Below are 17881 nucleotides of genomic sequence, written 5' to 3'. Positions count from 1 at the left end.
AAAGTACTGTCACGATCGAGACAATCTAAGTCAAATTATATTTTTATGCGCATCGTTGATTGGATATCTATTTAGCGTATTCTAAACTCCAACCAATTATACATCCGTAAGTAGAATTAGCTTTACCATAAATCATTTTCTAAGTTCTATGTATAATAATCACAGACTCACGTTTTTTTCTGTCACTTCTAGCTTAATGTGTTAGAGAGAATTCGATCAACTATGACGCACTGAAAGAAGGGTTTGGGATGAACTATATGAATCCGAATGACAGTATGCTTTTGAAGGTTAGGACTACCGTAACGTCATATGGAAAATTCATTAGAATCCCCATCCCATGGTTAGGTCCAGGACTCGACCGTCGTCTTATGACATTATTTTTTTAACCCTGTAAAACTCTGAAGTGTTGAATAAAAATTGTTTTGCGGGCTCTTGGGAATATTTTCATGTTAGTAAAAGACCAAATGTCAAGTCATTCATCAAAGTACTTATTTTTAAAATGATTTTTGAACTTCATTCCCAGATCATTGTATTGATGAATTCGAGTACATTTCAATATACTTTTCGAAAAAGTATATTTCGAATGAAAAATTTTATCACCTAGTCTTGTTTTTAAACGAATGACGATAAATACACACAAACTAATATCTAATAGGAATTAACCTTGACATATACAATAATAACAAACCAAAGATATAAATATTAATTACCATTATTATAACTTGGGCTACTATCGTATTATTTGAGTAATAATTTATCTACATTAATATCTACATTTTAAACATACCATTCGATACATTTCAACAAATATTTAACAATTCTTACTAACGTGTAGGAGTCTGCATTTATCCTTGTTGTGGCACAATGGAAAGATTATTCTTATGTTTTATCCTTTTCCCCATATTTATTGGTGGCTCATGCAAAGTAAGTATTACATTATTTAAAATTTTTGTAGATTTTTGTGTAATTATATTTCGGAAATTAGTTTCTTAGCGCATTTAGTTTTTACATATAAATTAATGTAATTACTTATGTAATTAGTATTTACACACATATATATATATATATATATATATATATATATATATATATATATATATATATATATATATATATATATATATGGAATAAAGAAAATACGTATAAGATGTAATTTATCAAATGTATTGAATGTATTCAAGTTTAACCAAAATTGACAACAGATGTTCAAAACTGCAACAGAAAATAACCACGGAAATAATCAATTTGTTTTCTTTTTATTCAAAATATGTCAAATTAATTAATTTTAATTAAATAACTTAATACTTTAATAATAATAAGTTTTAGCTAAGACTTTAATGCGACTTTTTTAGGAAAAGCCCGTAATTAAACTTTCAGATGGAAGTATACAGGGTATACGAGAAACTTCTGATAGTGGAAAATCTTACTACGCCTTTAGAGAAATTCCCTATGCTGAACCACCAATCGGAAAATTGAGATTTTCGGTAAGAATATAATCTATCAATGCAATATATATATATATATATATATATATATATATATATATATATATATATATATATATATATATATATATATATATATATATATATATATATCGGCATAGCTCGTAACAAAGAAAAAAAATATATATAATAAAATATGTCTATAAGATGGAAGTCAACCGTATGTATATACGTATTTCTGACTATTGGTCGTCTTCAGTACCGTGCTGCCAAGTTATCGGGGAGAAATTTCGCACAAATTTAAAAGACGGTAATTCCTCGATGTTTAAATGTATTAATAATATTTCATTTTGTTAATAAAAAAATTAATACAATTTATAAATTAGTGCAAAAATACTGCTTTTTTGCAAATATCTCGTAAATTATCTATGAATTTTAATTGAAAAAACGGGAAAATAAAGATATTCTTGATATAAAAAAAATGATATAAATATTGTTTATTTAAAATATAAGGAAAAAAACTTATATAAACAAAAAATCAAATTGTGACCATAAATTATTGTTAAAAAAAACGCAAGGTAAAAATAGGAGTATCTTTTCATGTATTCGTCATCTAGTAACCCCCACCTATGTCTTAAAAGCTTCAGATATCTGCGAAACATTTTTCGACCTTTTTTTTAACCAGACTGGGCTAATAGTCCACATGTGGCTTGCTTTCGTATATGTATTTTGTTGAAGTTTCGTACATGTGAAGTTATGTGATTATCGATGGAATTGATGAGAAAACAAAAACACGTTTTAAAAAAAAAGGATTTAAAAGAAAATTTATATTTTATTCTACTATTCGACTATTAGTTAAAAAGAATAAGATATGGAAGTTCTTATTTGTCCTGTATGGTGGTTTTTATTTGTTATTTATAATGAGAGAGTGATATATCTGGCTCAAGTTATTAATGTCGGTTCTTTTATTTAGGGAAGTTGGGTGTTTTAGAATTTGGCACATTTCAAGGATAGATCGCTTATGACAATGTTGTTGTTTGCACAGTATTTTGGCATTTGTAAAATCGATACTCTGTTTAGTTGAGATGACATGTTGTGCAAGCGCACAATATGGTTTAGAAATCCTAATGTCGCTTTTGAGGGACGTTAGTCGACCTTGAACAGAGCGGCTGGTTTGGCCAATGTAGCAGGAGTTGCACTCTGCACAGGGTATATGATAGAAAACATTAGTTTGTTCTTAAGGGGCCAATGGAGTTTTAGTCTTCAAAATAACTTTCCTACGGTTCTGGTGTTTATTAAGGCTATTTTCACAGGAAAGTTTTTGAAAAGTTTGGTAAGCTTGTTCGTGAATTGTGGGAAGTACGCGAGTTTCAGTAATATACTGCTCATAGCTTTTAGAATAAAGAAATTTTTTGATGATAGGTGCGTGATATGAGTTATCTGTGAGAATGGATTTCAGTAAATTGAGAGATTCTTCTTTGTACAGATGGTGTGTCAACGTGTGTACTCTAACGCTGAGGGCTTGTACGAGGTTAAGTTTGTATCTGATTGGGTGTGTCAAATTATAATTTAAGAAACGAATGATATACATTTTAGTATAGGTAGTGACTATTCTGTTCTCATGTGTGCGAATAATTCGCATATCTAAAAACGGGACACTGTTATCAACCTCAAATTCACATGTAAATTGAAGGTGAGAATCAAAGCGGTTAAAAACTGGTGTCCTCTTGTCTTGACCGATGGAGTTGGTAAAATTAGAATTTACTTTTTACTTAAAAAAAACTACTTTGCACTTTTTACTTTTGCAGTTGTCTACAAGGCTTAGGTTAACGAAAACCGACACTTGTTTTACGACACTTACACGAAAGTAAGAAAGTGTTGTTTAAAATTTTACAAATAATTATACATGGTTTTGTAGCAGATAAGAATTCAAAATTAATGTTAGATATATAATGGGTTGTATATTATGTTCTTCGAAGGTAATGCTATGAATAGATGTTATTTTTTACAAAGAGGCATTTGCCTGTAGCAAAACAAAAGAAAGCTTAGTCGATATCATATCCTGCTAATTGGGGGAAAACTAATTACAGTAAACACGCTTGATTTCTTGAAGTTTAAAAGTAGGAAAATTTGAAGTTTGGTAGTGGGATGAATTTGTATGAATGAATGTTGATTGACTAGAAAGTGCTAGGGGATCAGAATAGGACAGTCGACTTGAACATTGAACCAGTAGATTTGAATCATTGTGTGTTTAAGATCGAGAACGAGAAGTCCACTTTAAGAACACTGTGTGGAATCATTATTGTGTTTTTAACAGCCAGAACAAGAAGTGCAGTTTGAGAACAGTGTGTGAAAAAGAAGTATAAGTTTTTGTGGGTGAGCAGAATAGTTATAGACGAATCGAGACCCAGGTCGAGAATCTCAAACTCCTTGTGTCCGAAGACACTCCTAAATCTGTAAGAAAAGGAAAAAAGTTATATAGAGTTTGTACAAGATAACCATTAGAGGCGGGAGACGCAATTTGCGGAAACAGTCCCATTATTATTATTGTGAAAAGAGTCGGAGATGTTTTTTCTTTAATTTGGAGAGAAACTGAACGAGGGCTGTTTTTTTGTGTAATAGTTTTTGGAGAGAGGAAGCAGAGCCACACGTATTTTGTAAAATTTTACAAATTTCGGAAACACAATCCGAAGACTAAGTCAGTATCCGTTGGGTGAGATCGCAGAAAGAAGATAAAAAAGATCAGTCAATTTGTTTGTGAAACAAGCGTTGTATGTACACCATATATTTTAATTAAACTCATATCATAAAGCAATTGATAAAAAAAATTGAATTCATAAGTCAGAAAATTTGCATATAATAAAATTTGTTTGTTTGTAAGAAAGTTAATGAGAACAATTTTGCAGTAAATTAAATAAATTGGTTTTAAAAGGGAAAAACAGAATTCAGTTTCCTTTTATTTAAATGGGAATAAGCTACAATTAAAGGTTAAAGTACGTTTATTGACGTTTCAATTTCCACTTCGGAAATCGTTCTCAAAATATAAACATTAGTGATGTTTGTATTTTGAGAACGATTTCCGAAGTGGAAATTGCAACGTCAATAAACGTACTTTAACCTTTAATTGTGGCTTATTCCCATTTAAATAATAATTACTCTAACATGCCACAAGAAAATAGCTTCAGAACAATATTAAGTTTTATTTTGCTCTGAGGAATAGATAATTCAGTGTATACAATTTTTATGTTGATAGTTATATATGGTATTGAAATAAATGGTGACTGTTTTAAAAGGTTATAAATTGTGTTATAATATTTATTCCCTTTGTCTATCCTAAAGAAAGCCAGCATCCAGGAAATACTAGAAGCCAGAGAAAGCCTAGAGAAATTAAATATTATTTGATGTAGTTTAATTCAATTAAAATTAACAAAAATTAAAACAAAGGAGATCATAATAATATATACCTATAAAGGTTATCGGTCAAAAGTTGGAAAATACAGGAAAGAATATCAGCTATTTCATCCTTTAATTAAAAATGTTTCACATCATCACTTTATCTACAAATTAGTTAAATGAGTATACATCCATAGAGAACAAAATTGCACAATATTTACAATACAAAAAATATGCAGCTCAGAAATATGGAACTAAAGTAATAGCTTAAGGTATAACATAGGTCTCGCATTTTCAAAAAATCAAAAAAAGAATATTACTTCGAGCAATATTACCGGAGTTATGGAAGTTTTAATACCGCGCGGTCGATACGTGCGCTTTGCCCACGTACCAACCGCGCGTTCATTTAAAAAACTTTAACCGCGTATTTCTGGAAACTTTATTTTTCCATACGGTAGGCTTGAAGGAATCGGTCGATTTCGCTAAAACTTTGCACAGTTCATCTTGATAGTATTGTTTCGTGATTTGCAATGAGTCAACTCGTTTTAGTTTTATACGAAAAAAGTGTTGAAGAACGATGAGAATTAAAAAATGCTTAAGACGAAATGAGACGAAATATTAATTCAACTTATTTCAAAACTTTAAATTTCATTTTTTTTCTCAATTCCTCCGTTTAATCACGAGCTAAGGGCATAAACTATAAGAAAATTTTTGAATTTAGATGTACCTGCACCGAAATATTCTGCCTACCGCAAAAATAGGGAGAACGATGAAATATTTTTAGCTTAATTATAGGCGACGGTTTTCCCCAAAATGGACGCGTAGCAACGGAATATACCGACTAATTTTTTTTTATTTCTTCCGCACTAAACCCTTTTTTTCGATTTTATATTTTTTTAAGTCCAAATGTATTTTTTGTTAATTTTTCCAAGTGGGCCGAAAATTGTTATTAACAAATAACTTATAACAAAAAAACAATTTCCCGAATCACTTCAGATGTGCAATAGATTATTGAAAATATACCTTAATTAGTGATTTTTGAACATTTTAAAAAAAAATAAAACTACTCCATAAATGACAATTCTAGAAAAAGCTTTATAATCTGTAAACCTTCACGTACAAGTACGAATATTTTGACTAGGATAAGTGGTTTTTATCTTACTAAAAACATACTTTTAAATAAAAAAAATACTGCGTGTTTTACCGCAAGTATACCGCAAACATAACCATAAGCGCCGCAACCATATACGCTTATTATTGTATACAAGGATCTTCTTCTTCAAGTGCCATCTCCGCGGCGGAGGTCGGCAATCATTATAGCTATTCAGACTTTTGAGACGGCTGCTCTGAAAAGTTCATTTGATGTACATCCGTACCACTCTCTCAGATATATCAGTCTATACAGGGATAGATTGCTCGAAATGCATATTCGAAATATTTGGTTCCCGTTTTCAGCAAGATATCAATCATTTATCCTTTATCCATTTATCCCTTGCCAAAATATTCTTAGTTGTAGTTGAAGGTTTAGAGAATATAAAGCTTTTTATAGAATTGCAATTTATTTAGTAGTTTTTTAAAAAATCCCAAAAATCACTAATTAAGGCATTTTTCAACAAAAAATTGCAAGTAACTCGAAAAGGAAGTATTTTTCGAAAAATTACCAAGAAAAAAAGTATTTATTTCGAAGAGATACGCCTAAAAAAATTTATTGGAAAAATTTTAAAAAATACATCCGCAAACTAATTTTTCGAAACCAAATTCAGATTTATGCCTTAATCTGTGCCTTCTAAGAATTTCAAGGCAAAACAGACGTTGATAAAGATGTTGTTAAAGACATGGAGAATCTAAAATTGCATTCCACAACATATCTCCTCAACTAAGCAAAAATCCTTAGCGAATTGGTTTCTAGTACTCATAAAGAGTATACCGCAATAAAAGGAAAAAGACAGTTAAGATTTGATTTCACGTATAGTGCGTCTGTATATCCGCTTATACGTATTTCACCCTAATAGGGATCATCAGAGACGGCTATTTACAGACACTCTAAAGGTGAAAATAAATCTTTCCTGTCTTGGAAATCAACTCTAACATGGCTTCGTATGGACGCAAATAGCGACATCTGATAATAAATTAGTAAACTAATTTTTCGAAACCAAATTAAGATTTATGCTTTAATCTGTGTCTTTTAAGAATTAGCCGTCTCTGATGATCCCTATTAGGGTAAAATTCGTATAAGCGGATATACAGACGCACTATACGTGAAATCAAATCTTAACTGTCATTTTCCTTTTATTCCAGTATACTCTTTATGAATACTAGAAAGCAATTCGCTAAGGATTTTTTCTTAGTTGAGGAGAAATGTTGTGGAATGCAATTTTAGATTCGCCATGTCTCTAATAACATCTTTATCAACGTCTGTTTCGCCTTGCAAGTCTTGGAAGGCACATATTAGATTTGCTTCCGAAGACAGGAAAGATTTATTTTCACGTTTAGAGCGTCTGTGAATATCAGTCTCTGATGATCCCTATTAGGATCAAATACGTATAAGCGATATACAGACGCGCTATACGTGAAATCAAATCTAAAATGTCTTTTTCCTTTTAAAAAACACATTGAAACTTGAAAAAATATACATAAAATCGAATAAAAAAGGAATTGGTGCGGTAAAAATGCAAAAAAAGTTAGCCGGTTTATGCTCTGCTCATATGGATAAACCTCTCGCCTATAGATGTAGTAGACATTACACCATCGCCCGGTAGCAATATCAAAATTGTAGGTGAAATTGATATTTAGGATGCTTGATTTTATTACTTTGCTAATGATTTTAATTTTTAACTACGATCCATTTTAACCCAAATCTACAAATCTAAATTTACATGTAAAAAACTTAAAGTAATTTACAGTTATTAATAAGCAAAATATGTTAGTATGTAAACAAGTAATTTTACTTACCGCTAATTTCTTATTTGCGATTAAAAATATCTAATTCAGATTCTCTGTAGGTATATTTTTTATAGGAACCTATTCCTCCTAAGAAATGGAAAGGCGTCAAAGAAACGGTAAATATTACGAAAATATGTTTGACCAAATTACCACCACTAATTCCACACGAACTTAAATATTACAAAGATGACAAAAGAGAAAACGAAGACTGTTTGTATTTGAATGTGTTTACACCTCAAGTAAGTAGTTTATTCTGAGCACTAGCTTTATTTTATTAGTTTTAAAGTATTCCAACGGTTTTTGTATTATTCATATAACAATTTTTTACGTTTTACTTAAGATTTGTGATATTTGCAGACAATCAAACTTATATGGAATCATCTAATATTTTTTATTTTTTTAAGCGAATTTAAAAAAATTAACCTACGAAACTTATGAAGTCAAAGAATATTTATTTTAAAGCAATTTAATCACCAATACCTACATAAAAATTAAAAAAATCCATAATTTCTTAAATAATAAAATTGAAATTATTTGTTTTCAAGTCAATATCATACAAAAATTCAATCTACAGGAAATGATGTTTAACCCTTATCCGGACAGCACATTTTACTTACGTAACCGGGCAACTCGGATCCATTAGGCCCACCACTGTTCTTGAATTTACTATTCATATTTACCCATATATTTCTAATATTCTTGTTTAATTTTTTATAAAAGTTAAATTTAAATTGTCTAGATTAAAAAAAAAGGGCTACTATAGTATGCGGTCTACCTCGAGGGTGCGATCTACCTGAAGGATTTGCACAAAATAATGAAATTCAACCAAACTTTTCTATAAAAAATATTTACTCACAAGTAATAAACATTTGCAGCCAAAGAAAGACTTAATTAATAAATAAATAAAAGCTTTTGTAAATCTACCAGGATATTTTATTTGAAAAGAGGGATTAATATTTAGGCATACCCTGGAAAAAGATTACGGTGTTGTTGCCTTTCATTATTGTGTGAAAACCCTTCTGAGAAAATATTATGGTAATTAGCAGCTCATGTATAAAGTATCGAGAAAAACAATCTTTACAAAATGAATAAAACGCATAAGTTAGAAAAATATTATTATTTTACTTTTACAAATTAATACTTTGTCATATAAATTTAGTATTTTAGTATTTAGTATTTTTAGTATATGACAAATTAAATTATTATTAAGTAGCTATTAGGTTACAAAAAAACAATAAAAAAAACAAAAAATAAAAAAAAAACATAAATTAGTCATTTATTTTTCTTTATTGCAATAACTTTTTTAATTATACAGTGATCGTTACACACATTTCTACTGCATATTTCACAAATGTTTGCTTGTTTTTGTTTCCTGTCGTTTTTTGTTGGGTACATGTAACACCTTTTCCTTGTTAAAACTGGAGGTTTTTCTAATTTTTACTTTTTATTGTGTGGTTCAACTGCTTGTAAGCATTTTTCAATACACTGTTTTGTTTCCCATTGTAGTCCCCTTGATTTTCTTCTCAAAATTTGAGGCAATACTAGTTGTTCTGCAGTCGTTTTAAGAAACAATCTTCGCATTTCATTTTTGTTTTCGTTCCATTTTTGATGTAAATTTGTTCAAGTAACAAATAAGGCTACCCCAGTCAGGTCTAAAATATTCATGAAAAATGCAAAAGGCCAACGGTTAGTTCGTTTTTGCACATATATTTATAAACCATTTGGTCTAGCATATCGACACCACATATTGTACTATTATAATAAAGTATCATTGGTCAGGCCATGGAGATAGGGTATCTACATTGTATAAATGACGTGTACCCTATCCTCCATGCTATGGCATGCTGGACGAGCCATACAGTCTGTAGTCAACACCCCGAGGTGTGAGCGGGAACACAAATTGTATCAATACTCACACGCTTATGAAACGCACCTGGCGGATCATAAGGGCCTTCACATTTTACTCTGTTTCAACTTGTCTTGGCTAACTCTCATTTTTTTCCGACCCCGAATGGCTATTAGGTTTCCGAGGTCAGACGGGTCACTATATTTACTCCTACTACATACTCTTCACAAATCCTGGTCCTCCAAGTCTGGGGGTTTGAACGATGGGCCAGCACCCCTTCTTCTAGAAAAAAGTTATTTGCTAAAAATTTCGATCAAGAGCCTCGGAATAAGGACGGAAACAAAAGACAACGACTGCTACGAAAAAGGACTATGAGATTAGCCACATGGAATGTACAAGGTCTAAGAACCAAGGAAACTGAAGTTTTCCAAGAATTAGAACGACAACAAATAGGCGTTCTTACAGAAACAAAAAAAGACAGAGCCATTGATGAAGACACCTGGAGAGATAGAAAAAGATGGCGATCGAAATGCGGGAAGCGGCAGAAGCTGTAGGATCCCCGCTTATGTATATATATATATATATATATATATATATATATATATATATATATATATATATATATATAATAAAGTATCATATCTGGTTTTTTGTCAACATTATCTGCACAGTATGCATTGTGATGCATTGTAGACAGGACTAGGACACTTCTTTGTTTTTTCGGAACGTAAGAAACAAGAGATGGTTTTGGAGTGAATCCAAAAATTTCTCTAAACGGTTTTTGTTTGGTAGAAATTCCCGAGGGACAAATCTCCTTTTTTAAGTATGCCCACAAGAGTTAGTGAATTTGCCAGTAATTCATATGCAAGAGCAATATCAGTAAAATAGTTACTGCAAGTCACATTCCTCTTGAAATCATAATAAGGCTCAACGAGTTTTTCTTGTATATGGTATTCCATCTAAGGTTTTCGAGTCACAGGCCTACCATATTTTTATGCTATACTTATCAGGTTTTGAAGGCATATACTGCTTGAAAGTACACGTACCTCTATACGCAACGAGTTAATCATCTACCGTTATGATTTTTCCTGGTAAATAGTATTTCTGAAAGTTTTGGTTGACTTGATTTCACACATCTCGTATTGCTGCTAATTTGTCGTTCCTTCTTCGTTCAGACCTCGTGTCCTTATCGTCAAATCGAACAAATTTTAGCAAAATTTTGAATTGTTTTAACCCCATGGTAGCTTTAAATATCATCATCATCATCACTGGCTCGACAACCCTTTTTGGGTCTTGGCCTGTTAAAGGATTCTTCTCCATTCTGATCTGTTTCGTGCTTTTTTTCTCCAGCTTTTTATTTTTAAGGTTGTTATATCATTTTCTATTTGTTCTAAGTATCTCAGTTTCGGTCTTCCTCTTGTTCTTTTTCCTACTGGCATCTGTTTGAATATTTTGTTTGGTATTTCGCCTTCTTCCATTCTTTCTACATGTCCTATCCAACGCAGCCGTCCTATTTTAATGAATGTTATAATATCCGGATCCTGGTATATTTTGTATAGTTCAGAGTTGTATCGTCTTCGCCATATTCCGTTTTCTTTGGTGCCCTTATATATGTGTCGCAAGATTTTTCTTTCGAAGGTGGCTAACAACGTTTCCTCTCTTTTAGTGAGTGTCCAGGTTTCTGACCCATATGTGAGTACCGGTCTTATTAGGGTTTTATATATTTGGCATTTTGTCTTTCTTGCGACGTTATCTGATCTTAGGTGTCTAATTAAGCCATGGTAACATTTATTTGCAATAAATATTCGCCTCTTCACTTCCTCCGTAACGTTATTATCAGACGTGACTAGGGATCCCAAGTATATAAAGTTTTTTACCCCCTCTATGTTGTATTCTCCTATTGTCATATTTTGTGGCTGCCTTATTTCTGCGTTTTTACTTACCTGCATATATTTTGTTTTGGTCTGATTGATTTTAAGACCACTATTTTGTGCAGCTCGTTCTTTTTGGTTGTATGCCTCTATCATTTCTAGCTTTAAATATAGTAATTCCATAAAACTTACTCAAAAGTATATCTTCATTATGGATGTTGGCAGTCAGGTGCTCTGCTATTAGTAGTAGTCCAATAAAGGCATATATCTCTGTAGAGTCGCAATATTTCCAGTTCTCTATCCACAGGACTTTTTCGGCTTCTTTATTTGTACACTTCATTATTTAATTCACAATTTTTTCGTCCACAAGCAAACAAAAGGAATCAACTTTATCATCTACACTTTGACCAGCGGCTAACATTACTTTGTGCACTTTGCTTTTTAACATGTAGCAGGATCGCATACGTCCTGTCGGTTGTGGTTGACTCTTCCAGTTAATTCCATCTTTAGTTTAAAAATTTACACACTCTGAAATCTGGGAAATTGTAGCTACACGTTCTTCTTCATTATCACTCAATACTACTTGCTGGTCATCCTCTTCACTTGCTTTCGAAAGATGATCTTCAATTTCAGAGTCACTTTCAATACTAAAGCTTACGATTCTGTTAGCAGAGAAGCATTGTGGGAGACCATGGTAGAAATGGGAGTACCTGGAAAGCTGATACAATTAGCACCTGTGAGCACAGAGAACGCTTCCGCATGGATCAGAATTGGCAGCACCACGTCGGAGGAATTCCTCATTGACACCGGGCTTAGACAAGGAGATTCTCTCGCCCCTCTGTTATTTAATTTTGCACTGGTACATGCGGTAAGGAAATCTCAACCACAACTGACAAACGGATTTGCAGCTCAAGGATCAAAAATACTATTGGCGTTTGCGGAAGACGTGGACACAATTGCACAATCCACAAGAGATGCAAAACAAGTTTTCACTCTATTCGAAAACGGAGAAACGTTACGAAAAACCCTAGACCAAGGGTTAGACAAAACGTAACAATTAATCTAAAATCTAACAACATCTGAAAATAAATATGAAAAGGACAAGGCAGCCAGGATCATTGCAGGAAACAGGGCATATTACTCATTAATGACCGTACTTAAATTAAAAATACTCTCAATACCAGCAAAAATAAAAGTGTACAAGACAATAATTCGTCCCACAATAACGTATGGAAGCGAAACATGGACTCTGAACCAGCGGGAAACGACAAAATTACTGGTACTAGAAAGAAAGATACTGCGGACTATCTATGGGCCTTGCAGAGATGAGACAACATGAGAATGGAGAAGAAGACACAATGATGAACTACAGACAGTATATGGAGATGAAAACATAGTACACTACATTAAAGCAAATCGAATAAGATAAGCGGGCCACGTACTAAGATCGAGTGACGAAAGACTCCTGAACGCCACATTCTGGGAAAGGCCCGATAACAGAAGATCAGTTGGTCGCCCAAAAAAGAGATGGAAGGGCGCAGTAGTTAGTGATCTACACAAAATGGGAATACAGCAATGGGAAATAGCCGCTCAGCAAAGACAACAATGGAGCGAAATAGTAAACGTGGCCAAGATTCACATAGAGTTGTAGAGCCAAATGATGATAATGACTTTTAATGCTACCTACTTCAGGAGATTCTTAATCATCGGAATCCCATAAATATTAGCAACCATATTAGTAATATCTTGCAGTTCTGCAGCTGATAATCGTTTTCCGGATATTATATTCGCACCATCTACTTTCACTGTAACTCAATATAATTTTAGGAGCGTAGTTGTCGACACTAACATCGATATCGAACGACTTATAGCAGATGCAATATTTATTTCAAAATATGTATAGGTACCTACCTAACCTAATACAAGGAACTACAGAGATTGATAGGAAAGAAAATAAAAGAGGCCAAATCCACCTGGCTTGCTAATCAATGCAGTGAAATAGAGGCATATGCTAAACAGTATGATAGCTTTAACATGTATAAGAAAATAAAGGAAATGACAAATACACTGAGAAAAAAGAAAGATGCCCTTCTGAAAGACGCAAATGGAAAAATCATTATAGAAATTAAAGAGAAATTAAAAAAATGGAAGGCATACATAACTGATCTGTTTGAGGATAATCGACAAGAACCGGAAGAAATCGACAGCGAAACGGGGCCAGAGATCATAATAGAGGAAATCGAACAAGCAATACGAAACGCAAAAAACGGAAAAACTGTAGGTCCAGACGAAATACCTGCGGAACTACTGAAATGTCTAGACGATGAAACTCTAACTGTCTAAACTGAAAAATCCCACAGGGATGGTTGGTGTCCACCTTTGTACCAATACCAAAAACAGTATATGCCAAAGATTGTTCAGACTATAGGACAATATCACTAATAAGCCATACCCTCAAAATATTTCTAAAGGTGATTCATGGAAGATTATATAGAAAACTAGAAGATGATATGGATGATACTCAGTTTGGGTTCCGCAAGGGACTGGGAACGAGAGAGGCATTGTTTGCTCTTAATGTCCTCTCCCAAAGATGCTTAGATATGAAAAACTAACAGAAGTACTGAGAAACAAAGATATAGGCCAATATAAAGATAGAAGAACAAAAGTCCGAAAATATAGATATAAAAAGAGGAGTAAGACAGGGCTGTGTTCTGTGACCATTACTGTTTAACGTGTACAGTGAAGCCATATTCCAGGAAGCGATAGCGGATCTGGGTGATGAAATCTCTGTAAACGGAAGAATAGTAAATAACATAAGATTCGCTGATGACACCATTATAATGGCAGACACCCTGGAATCGCTACAAGAATTGGTAAATAGAATTAACGATTATTGCATTAGATACTGGACTAAAAATAAATAAGAGAAACACTAAATTTATGATTGTCTCAAAAACGCAACATGGAAATGAAAGATTAATGATAGAGCAAACCCAAATAGAAAAAGTAAAGACATACAAATATCTGGAAACCTGGGTTGATGACAAAAATGACCAAAGCAGAGAAATCAAAGTCCGAATTGAAACTGCAAGGCAAGCATTTGTGAAAATGAAGACAATGCTTACCAACAGAGACCTTCTGTTGCATCTCAGATTGAGGGCTCTAAGATGTTACATATTTTTTATCTTACTATACGGAATGAAAGCTTGGACATTGAAGAAACAACACATAAGAAAAATAGAAGCGTTCAAAATGTGGTGTTACAGAAGAATATTAAAAATTCAGTGGGTTCAAAGGATTACCAATGCTAAGGTACTACGACGTCTAAATAAGAAATTAAGCCCTATGCAAGGCTCTGCAAGGTGGTAATGCTCTTAAACAAATTGTCAACATTTTATTGTGGTAGATTGTTTGCTTTCTTCTTGACTGGTCATCAGGAGAGAGAGCCAAAGTAATTATTTTTCAAGAAGAAGGTTAGATTATCAAAAAATTACAAACAAATTAGGTGGTAGTGCCATCAAATTAGGTATAACAAAAAGAACAGTCAGAAAACCTAAAGTCAAAAAACCAAAAACAGAATATGCCTCCTGTCTGTAGAAGATCGTTGCAGATCCGCAAAAGACATTAATGCTATTATCAAATCAATTGGCTTACACATATTTGACCGTACTATAAGAAGAAAGTTGTATAAAAATGGATTGCGAACAAGAATCCCTAGAAAAAAACCATCCTGAACAAAAAACAGAGGTAAAATGGATTGATTGGGCTTTGACACAGAGGGATCAGACAAAAAAACAGTGGAGTAAGGTAATTTGTAATGACGAATCCAGAAACTCGATCGTCGGGAGTGATGTAGTGATTTTTGTATGCCATCCATCCATTGCCTCAGTGTACTACGGTCATTATGAAGCACCCTGTGAGTGTCATGGTATGGACTTGTATGACAACTAACGGAGTTGGATGTTTGACAATCGTAGAGGGCAATATGAATGCACAAAATATGGGGAAGAAATACTGCAAGCCAAACTTCTGCCAACTGTCACAGATTTGTTTGAAGGGGATGCTTAAAAATGCATCGTCCTAAAAAATGGAGCGCCCTGCCATACGGCCAAGACTTCCATGGAATTGTTGAGAAACCATAACGTTACTATCTTGCCTTACCTGCAAATAGTCCCGATGTAAATCCAACAGAAAATCTATGGTCAATACTGAAAGTTTTAGCATCACGCCGAAATCCAAGTAACGGGAGAGAACTAATAGAGGTCATTTTTCAAAACTCCATGCTTCTCAAAATCGAGTCTCTGATAAAAATAGAGGTTTTCCCACCAAATACTAATTTCCTTTATAATAACCATTGTTTCTTTTTTTTAAATATATGTTAAAACATACGTTAAACATTAAGTGGAAGTATAAAACAATATAATAAAATTATAGATATTCTTGTAAATAACATAAGTGGTGTGAAAAAGAGAAATACTGCTAACAAAACTAAAATTTTTGTACAGTTTCTAGAATTTTGGTCACTAGTGTACATGTTTTAGCTTCTATATAAACATTACTATAATATTATAGGATTCCCATTTATACAAACATAGACGCGTATTCGTTTCTTTTGGAAATCTCAGGGGATAATAGGTTCATATTATCATCATAAATAATGTGCTTTGGATCATATTTAATTACAAAATAAATAGATTAAAATATTTTTGATTATTATTTTAGCTTCCATATAAAGATAATGTTACTGGTTTTCCCGTTTATGTATTCATATACGGCGGATTTTTTATCTATGGAAATCCTACAGGATATGATTTCCATTATCTCGTAGATGAAGGTGTTGTGGTTGTTTCATTTAACTACAGAATGAATACTTTGGGTAAGAAACAAATTATTTTATGGATAGGTTCTAATGTATGGTATTTATTAAACCTACACCGTTTAGTAAACGGTGGCAAAATTTTACTTTTTCTGCTAACAGTATACAGCTATTTTTGGGTTCGGTATATTATTTTATTTGTTATTAACAAATTCATATTCTAAATCTAAAATTTGTTTTTATTCATCTTACGTCTTGTATACAACTAGCTACACTAAATTAATAAGTTAGCTGCGTTTCTCGTCCTCTCCTTAATAATTATTGTTTTTTATTATTGATATAACAATTTTTAATTTATTAATAATAATTCTAATCAAAGAACTTTACAGTGATGCAGAAGGAAAAGTCCTACACAACGGCGTAACATATGACCCAATAACTGTGCTAAACAAAGTAAAGTCTAATAGAGGAATTTACTGGACATTAACAAACAAACAGATCTAGATTACGCTGATGATATATGCCTCCTGGGACAACAAAACCGAACTTGCCACTCCAAGTAAACAGATTACAAGAAGAATCAAAGAAGTTTGGTATAAAAATAAACATCAACAAAACCAAAGGAATGCAATGCAAAGTGGGAACAAATAGGAAATTGAGAGAGTTGTGAAATGTGTTATCTGGGCAGCCTAATTTACTGTAACATTGGTACAGAGTGTGATGTGCAGGAAAGAATTAATGTGTTTTAATGCCTACAGTATGCTAAATACCACGTGAAAATCCAAGATTTGCCCAACTAAAACGAAATTAAAAATCGAATGTTGAACGAAAATTTATGGAACCGAGCCAGCTAAGAAAATGTCATAAAGCAAATAAGGCAAAGAGAAGGGAGATGGCTATGCCATACACTTGGAACCCAGATGACATTGCCAGGACAGCGCTGGATTGGAACCAGATGACATTGCCAGGACAGCGCTGGATTGGAACCCTCAAGACTGACGGAAAGTAGGCAGAGCTGAAAAAATCTTGGAAAAGGACAATACTAGACGAAGGAAACGAAATGGAAAAATCCTGACTGGAAATCAAAGTACTAGCGAGAAATGTTTGTTCTAATTGTCTACTACCATATTACGTCTTTCTTATACACGTCGATAACCTGATGATATATATAAGTATTGCAACTAACTTCTGATTGTTTGCAAAGGCTTCTTAATTGAGCTCTATAGCGAGATATGATTACCAAATGTATACATTCCCTTGCAAAAACCACTTTGAAGGAGCGGGTATAAAGATCTTTTGTGTCTAAATACCATGTTAGACGAAGATTTAAAAATTTTTTCAGTATTTTGCGTATGTTTCATGTGAGCGAAATAGGATAGTACGATTAGGGTATATCCTTGGGGTTCTAGGGTTTATTAATGGGAATAGTTTTTGCCTGAGACCAGAGTTTTGGAAATTTATGTTTTAAAAAATAGATGTTCTTCAGGATCATCTTCGCTGAGTTCTTGATGTAACTGAATTTTGTACGGACGGTACTTTTCATCTTTCAACATATAATATCGATCAT

At 32.8% G+C, this 17881-nt stretch overlaps 1 protein-coding gene across 6 annotated transcripts in view; it reads left to right on the top strand.

Annotated features, from left to right (window-relative positions):
• Positions 1-732: 732 nt before the first annotated feature.
• LOC140440619 (esterase FE4-like) overlaps positions 733-17881 on the top strand; it is a 61656-nt gene continuing 44507 nt past the window's right edge. For 4 of the 6 annotated variants that reach the window (XM_072531001.1, XM_072531014.1, XM_072531019.1 and 1 more), the window contains exons 1-4: positions 735-924; positions 1353-1484; positions 7856-8020; positions 16221-16374. In XM_072531001.1, coding sequence (XP_072387102.1) covers positions 865-924; positions 1353-1484; positions 7856-8020; positions 16221-16374 — 511 coding nt within the window. In that variant the 5' untranslated portion in view covers positions 735-864. Of the gene's footprint in view, positions 925-1352; positions 1485-7855; positions 8021-16220; positions 16375-17881 lie in introns of all 6 variants that reach the window. The other 2 variants (XM_072530992.1, XM_072530987.1) reach the window with 1 other exon arrangement.

This window comes from Diabrotica undecimpunctata, chromosome 1 (genome assembly GCF_040954645.1).
Source record: "Diabrotica undecimpunctata isolate CICGRU chromosome 1, icDiaUnde3, whole genome shotgun sequence".
NCBI lineage: Eukaryota > Metazoa > Arthropoda > Insecta > Coleoptera > Chrysomelidae > Diabrotica > Diabrotica undecimpunctata.
This window is presented reverse-complemented; position numbering and strand designations above follow the sequence as displayed.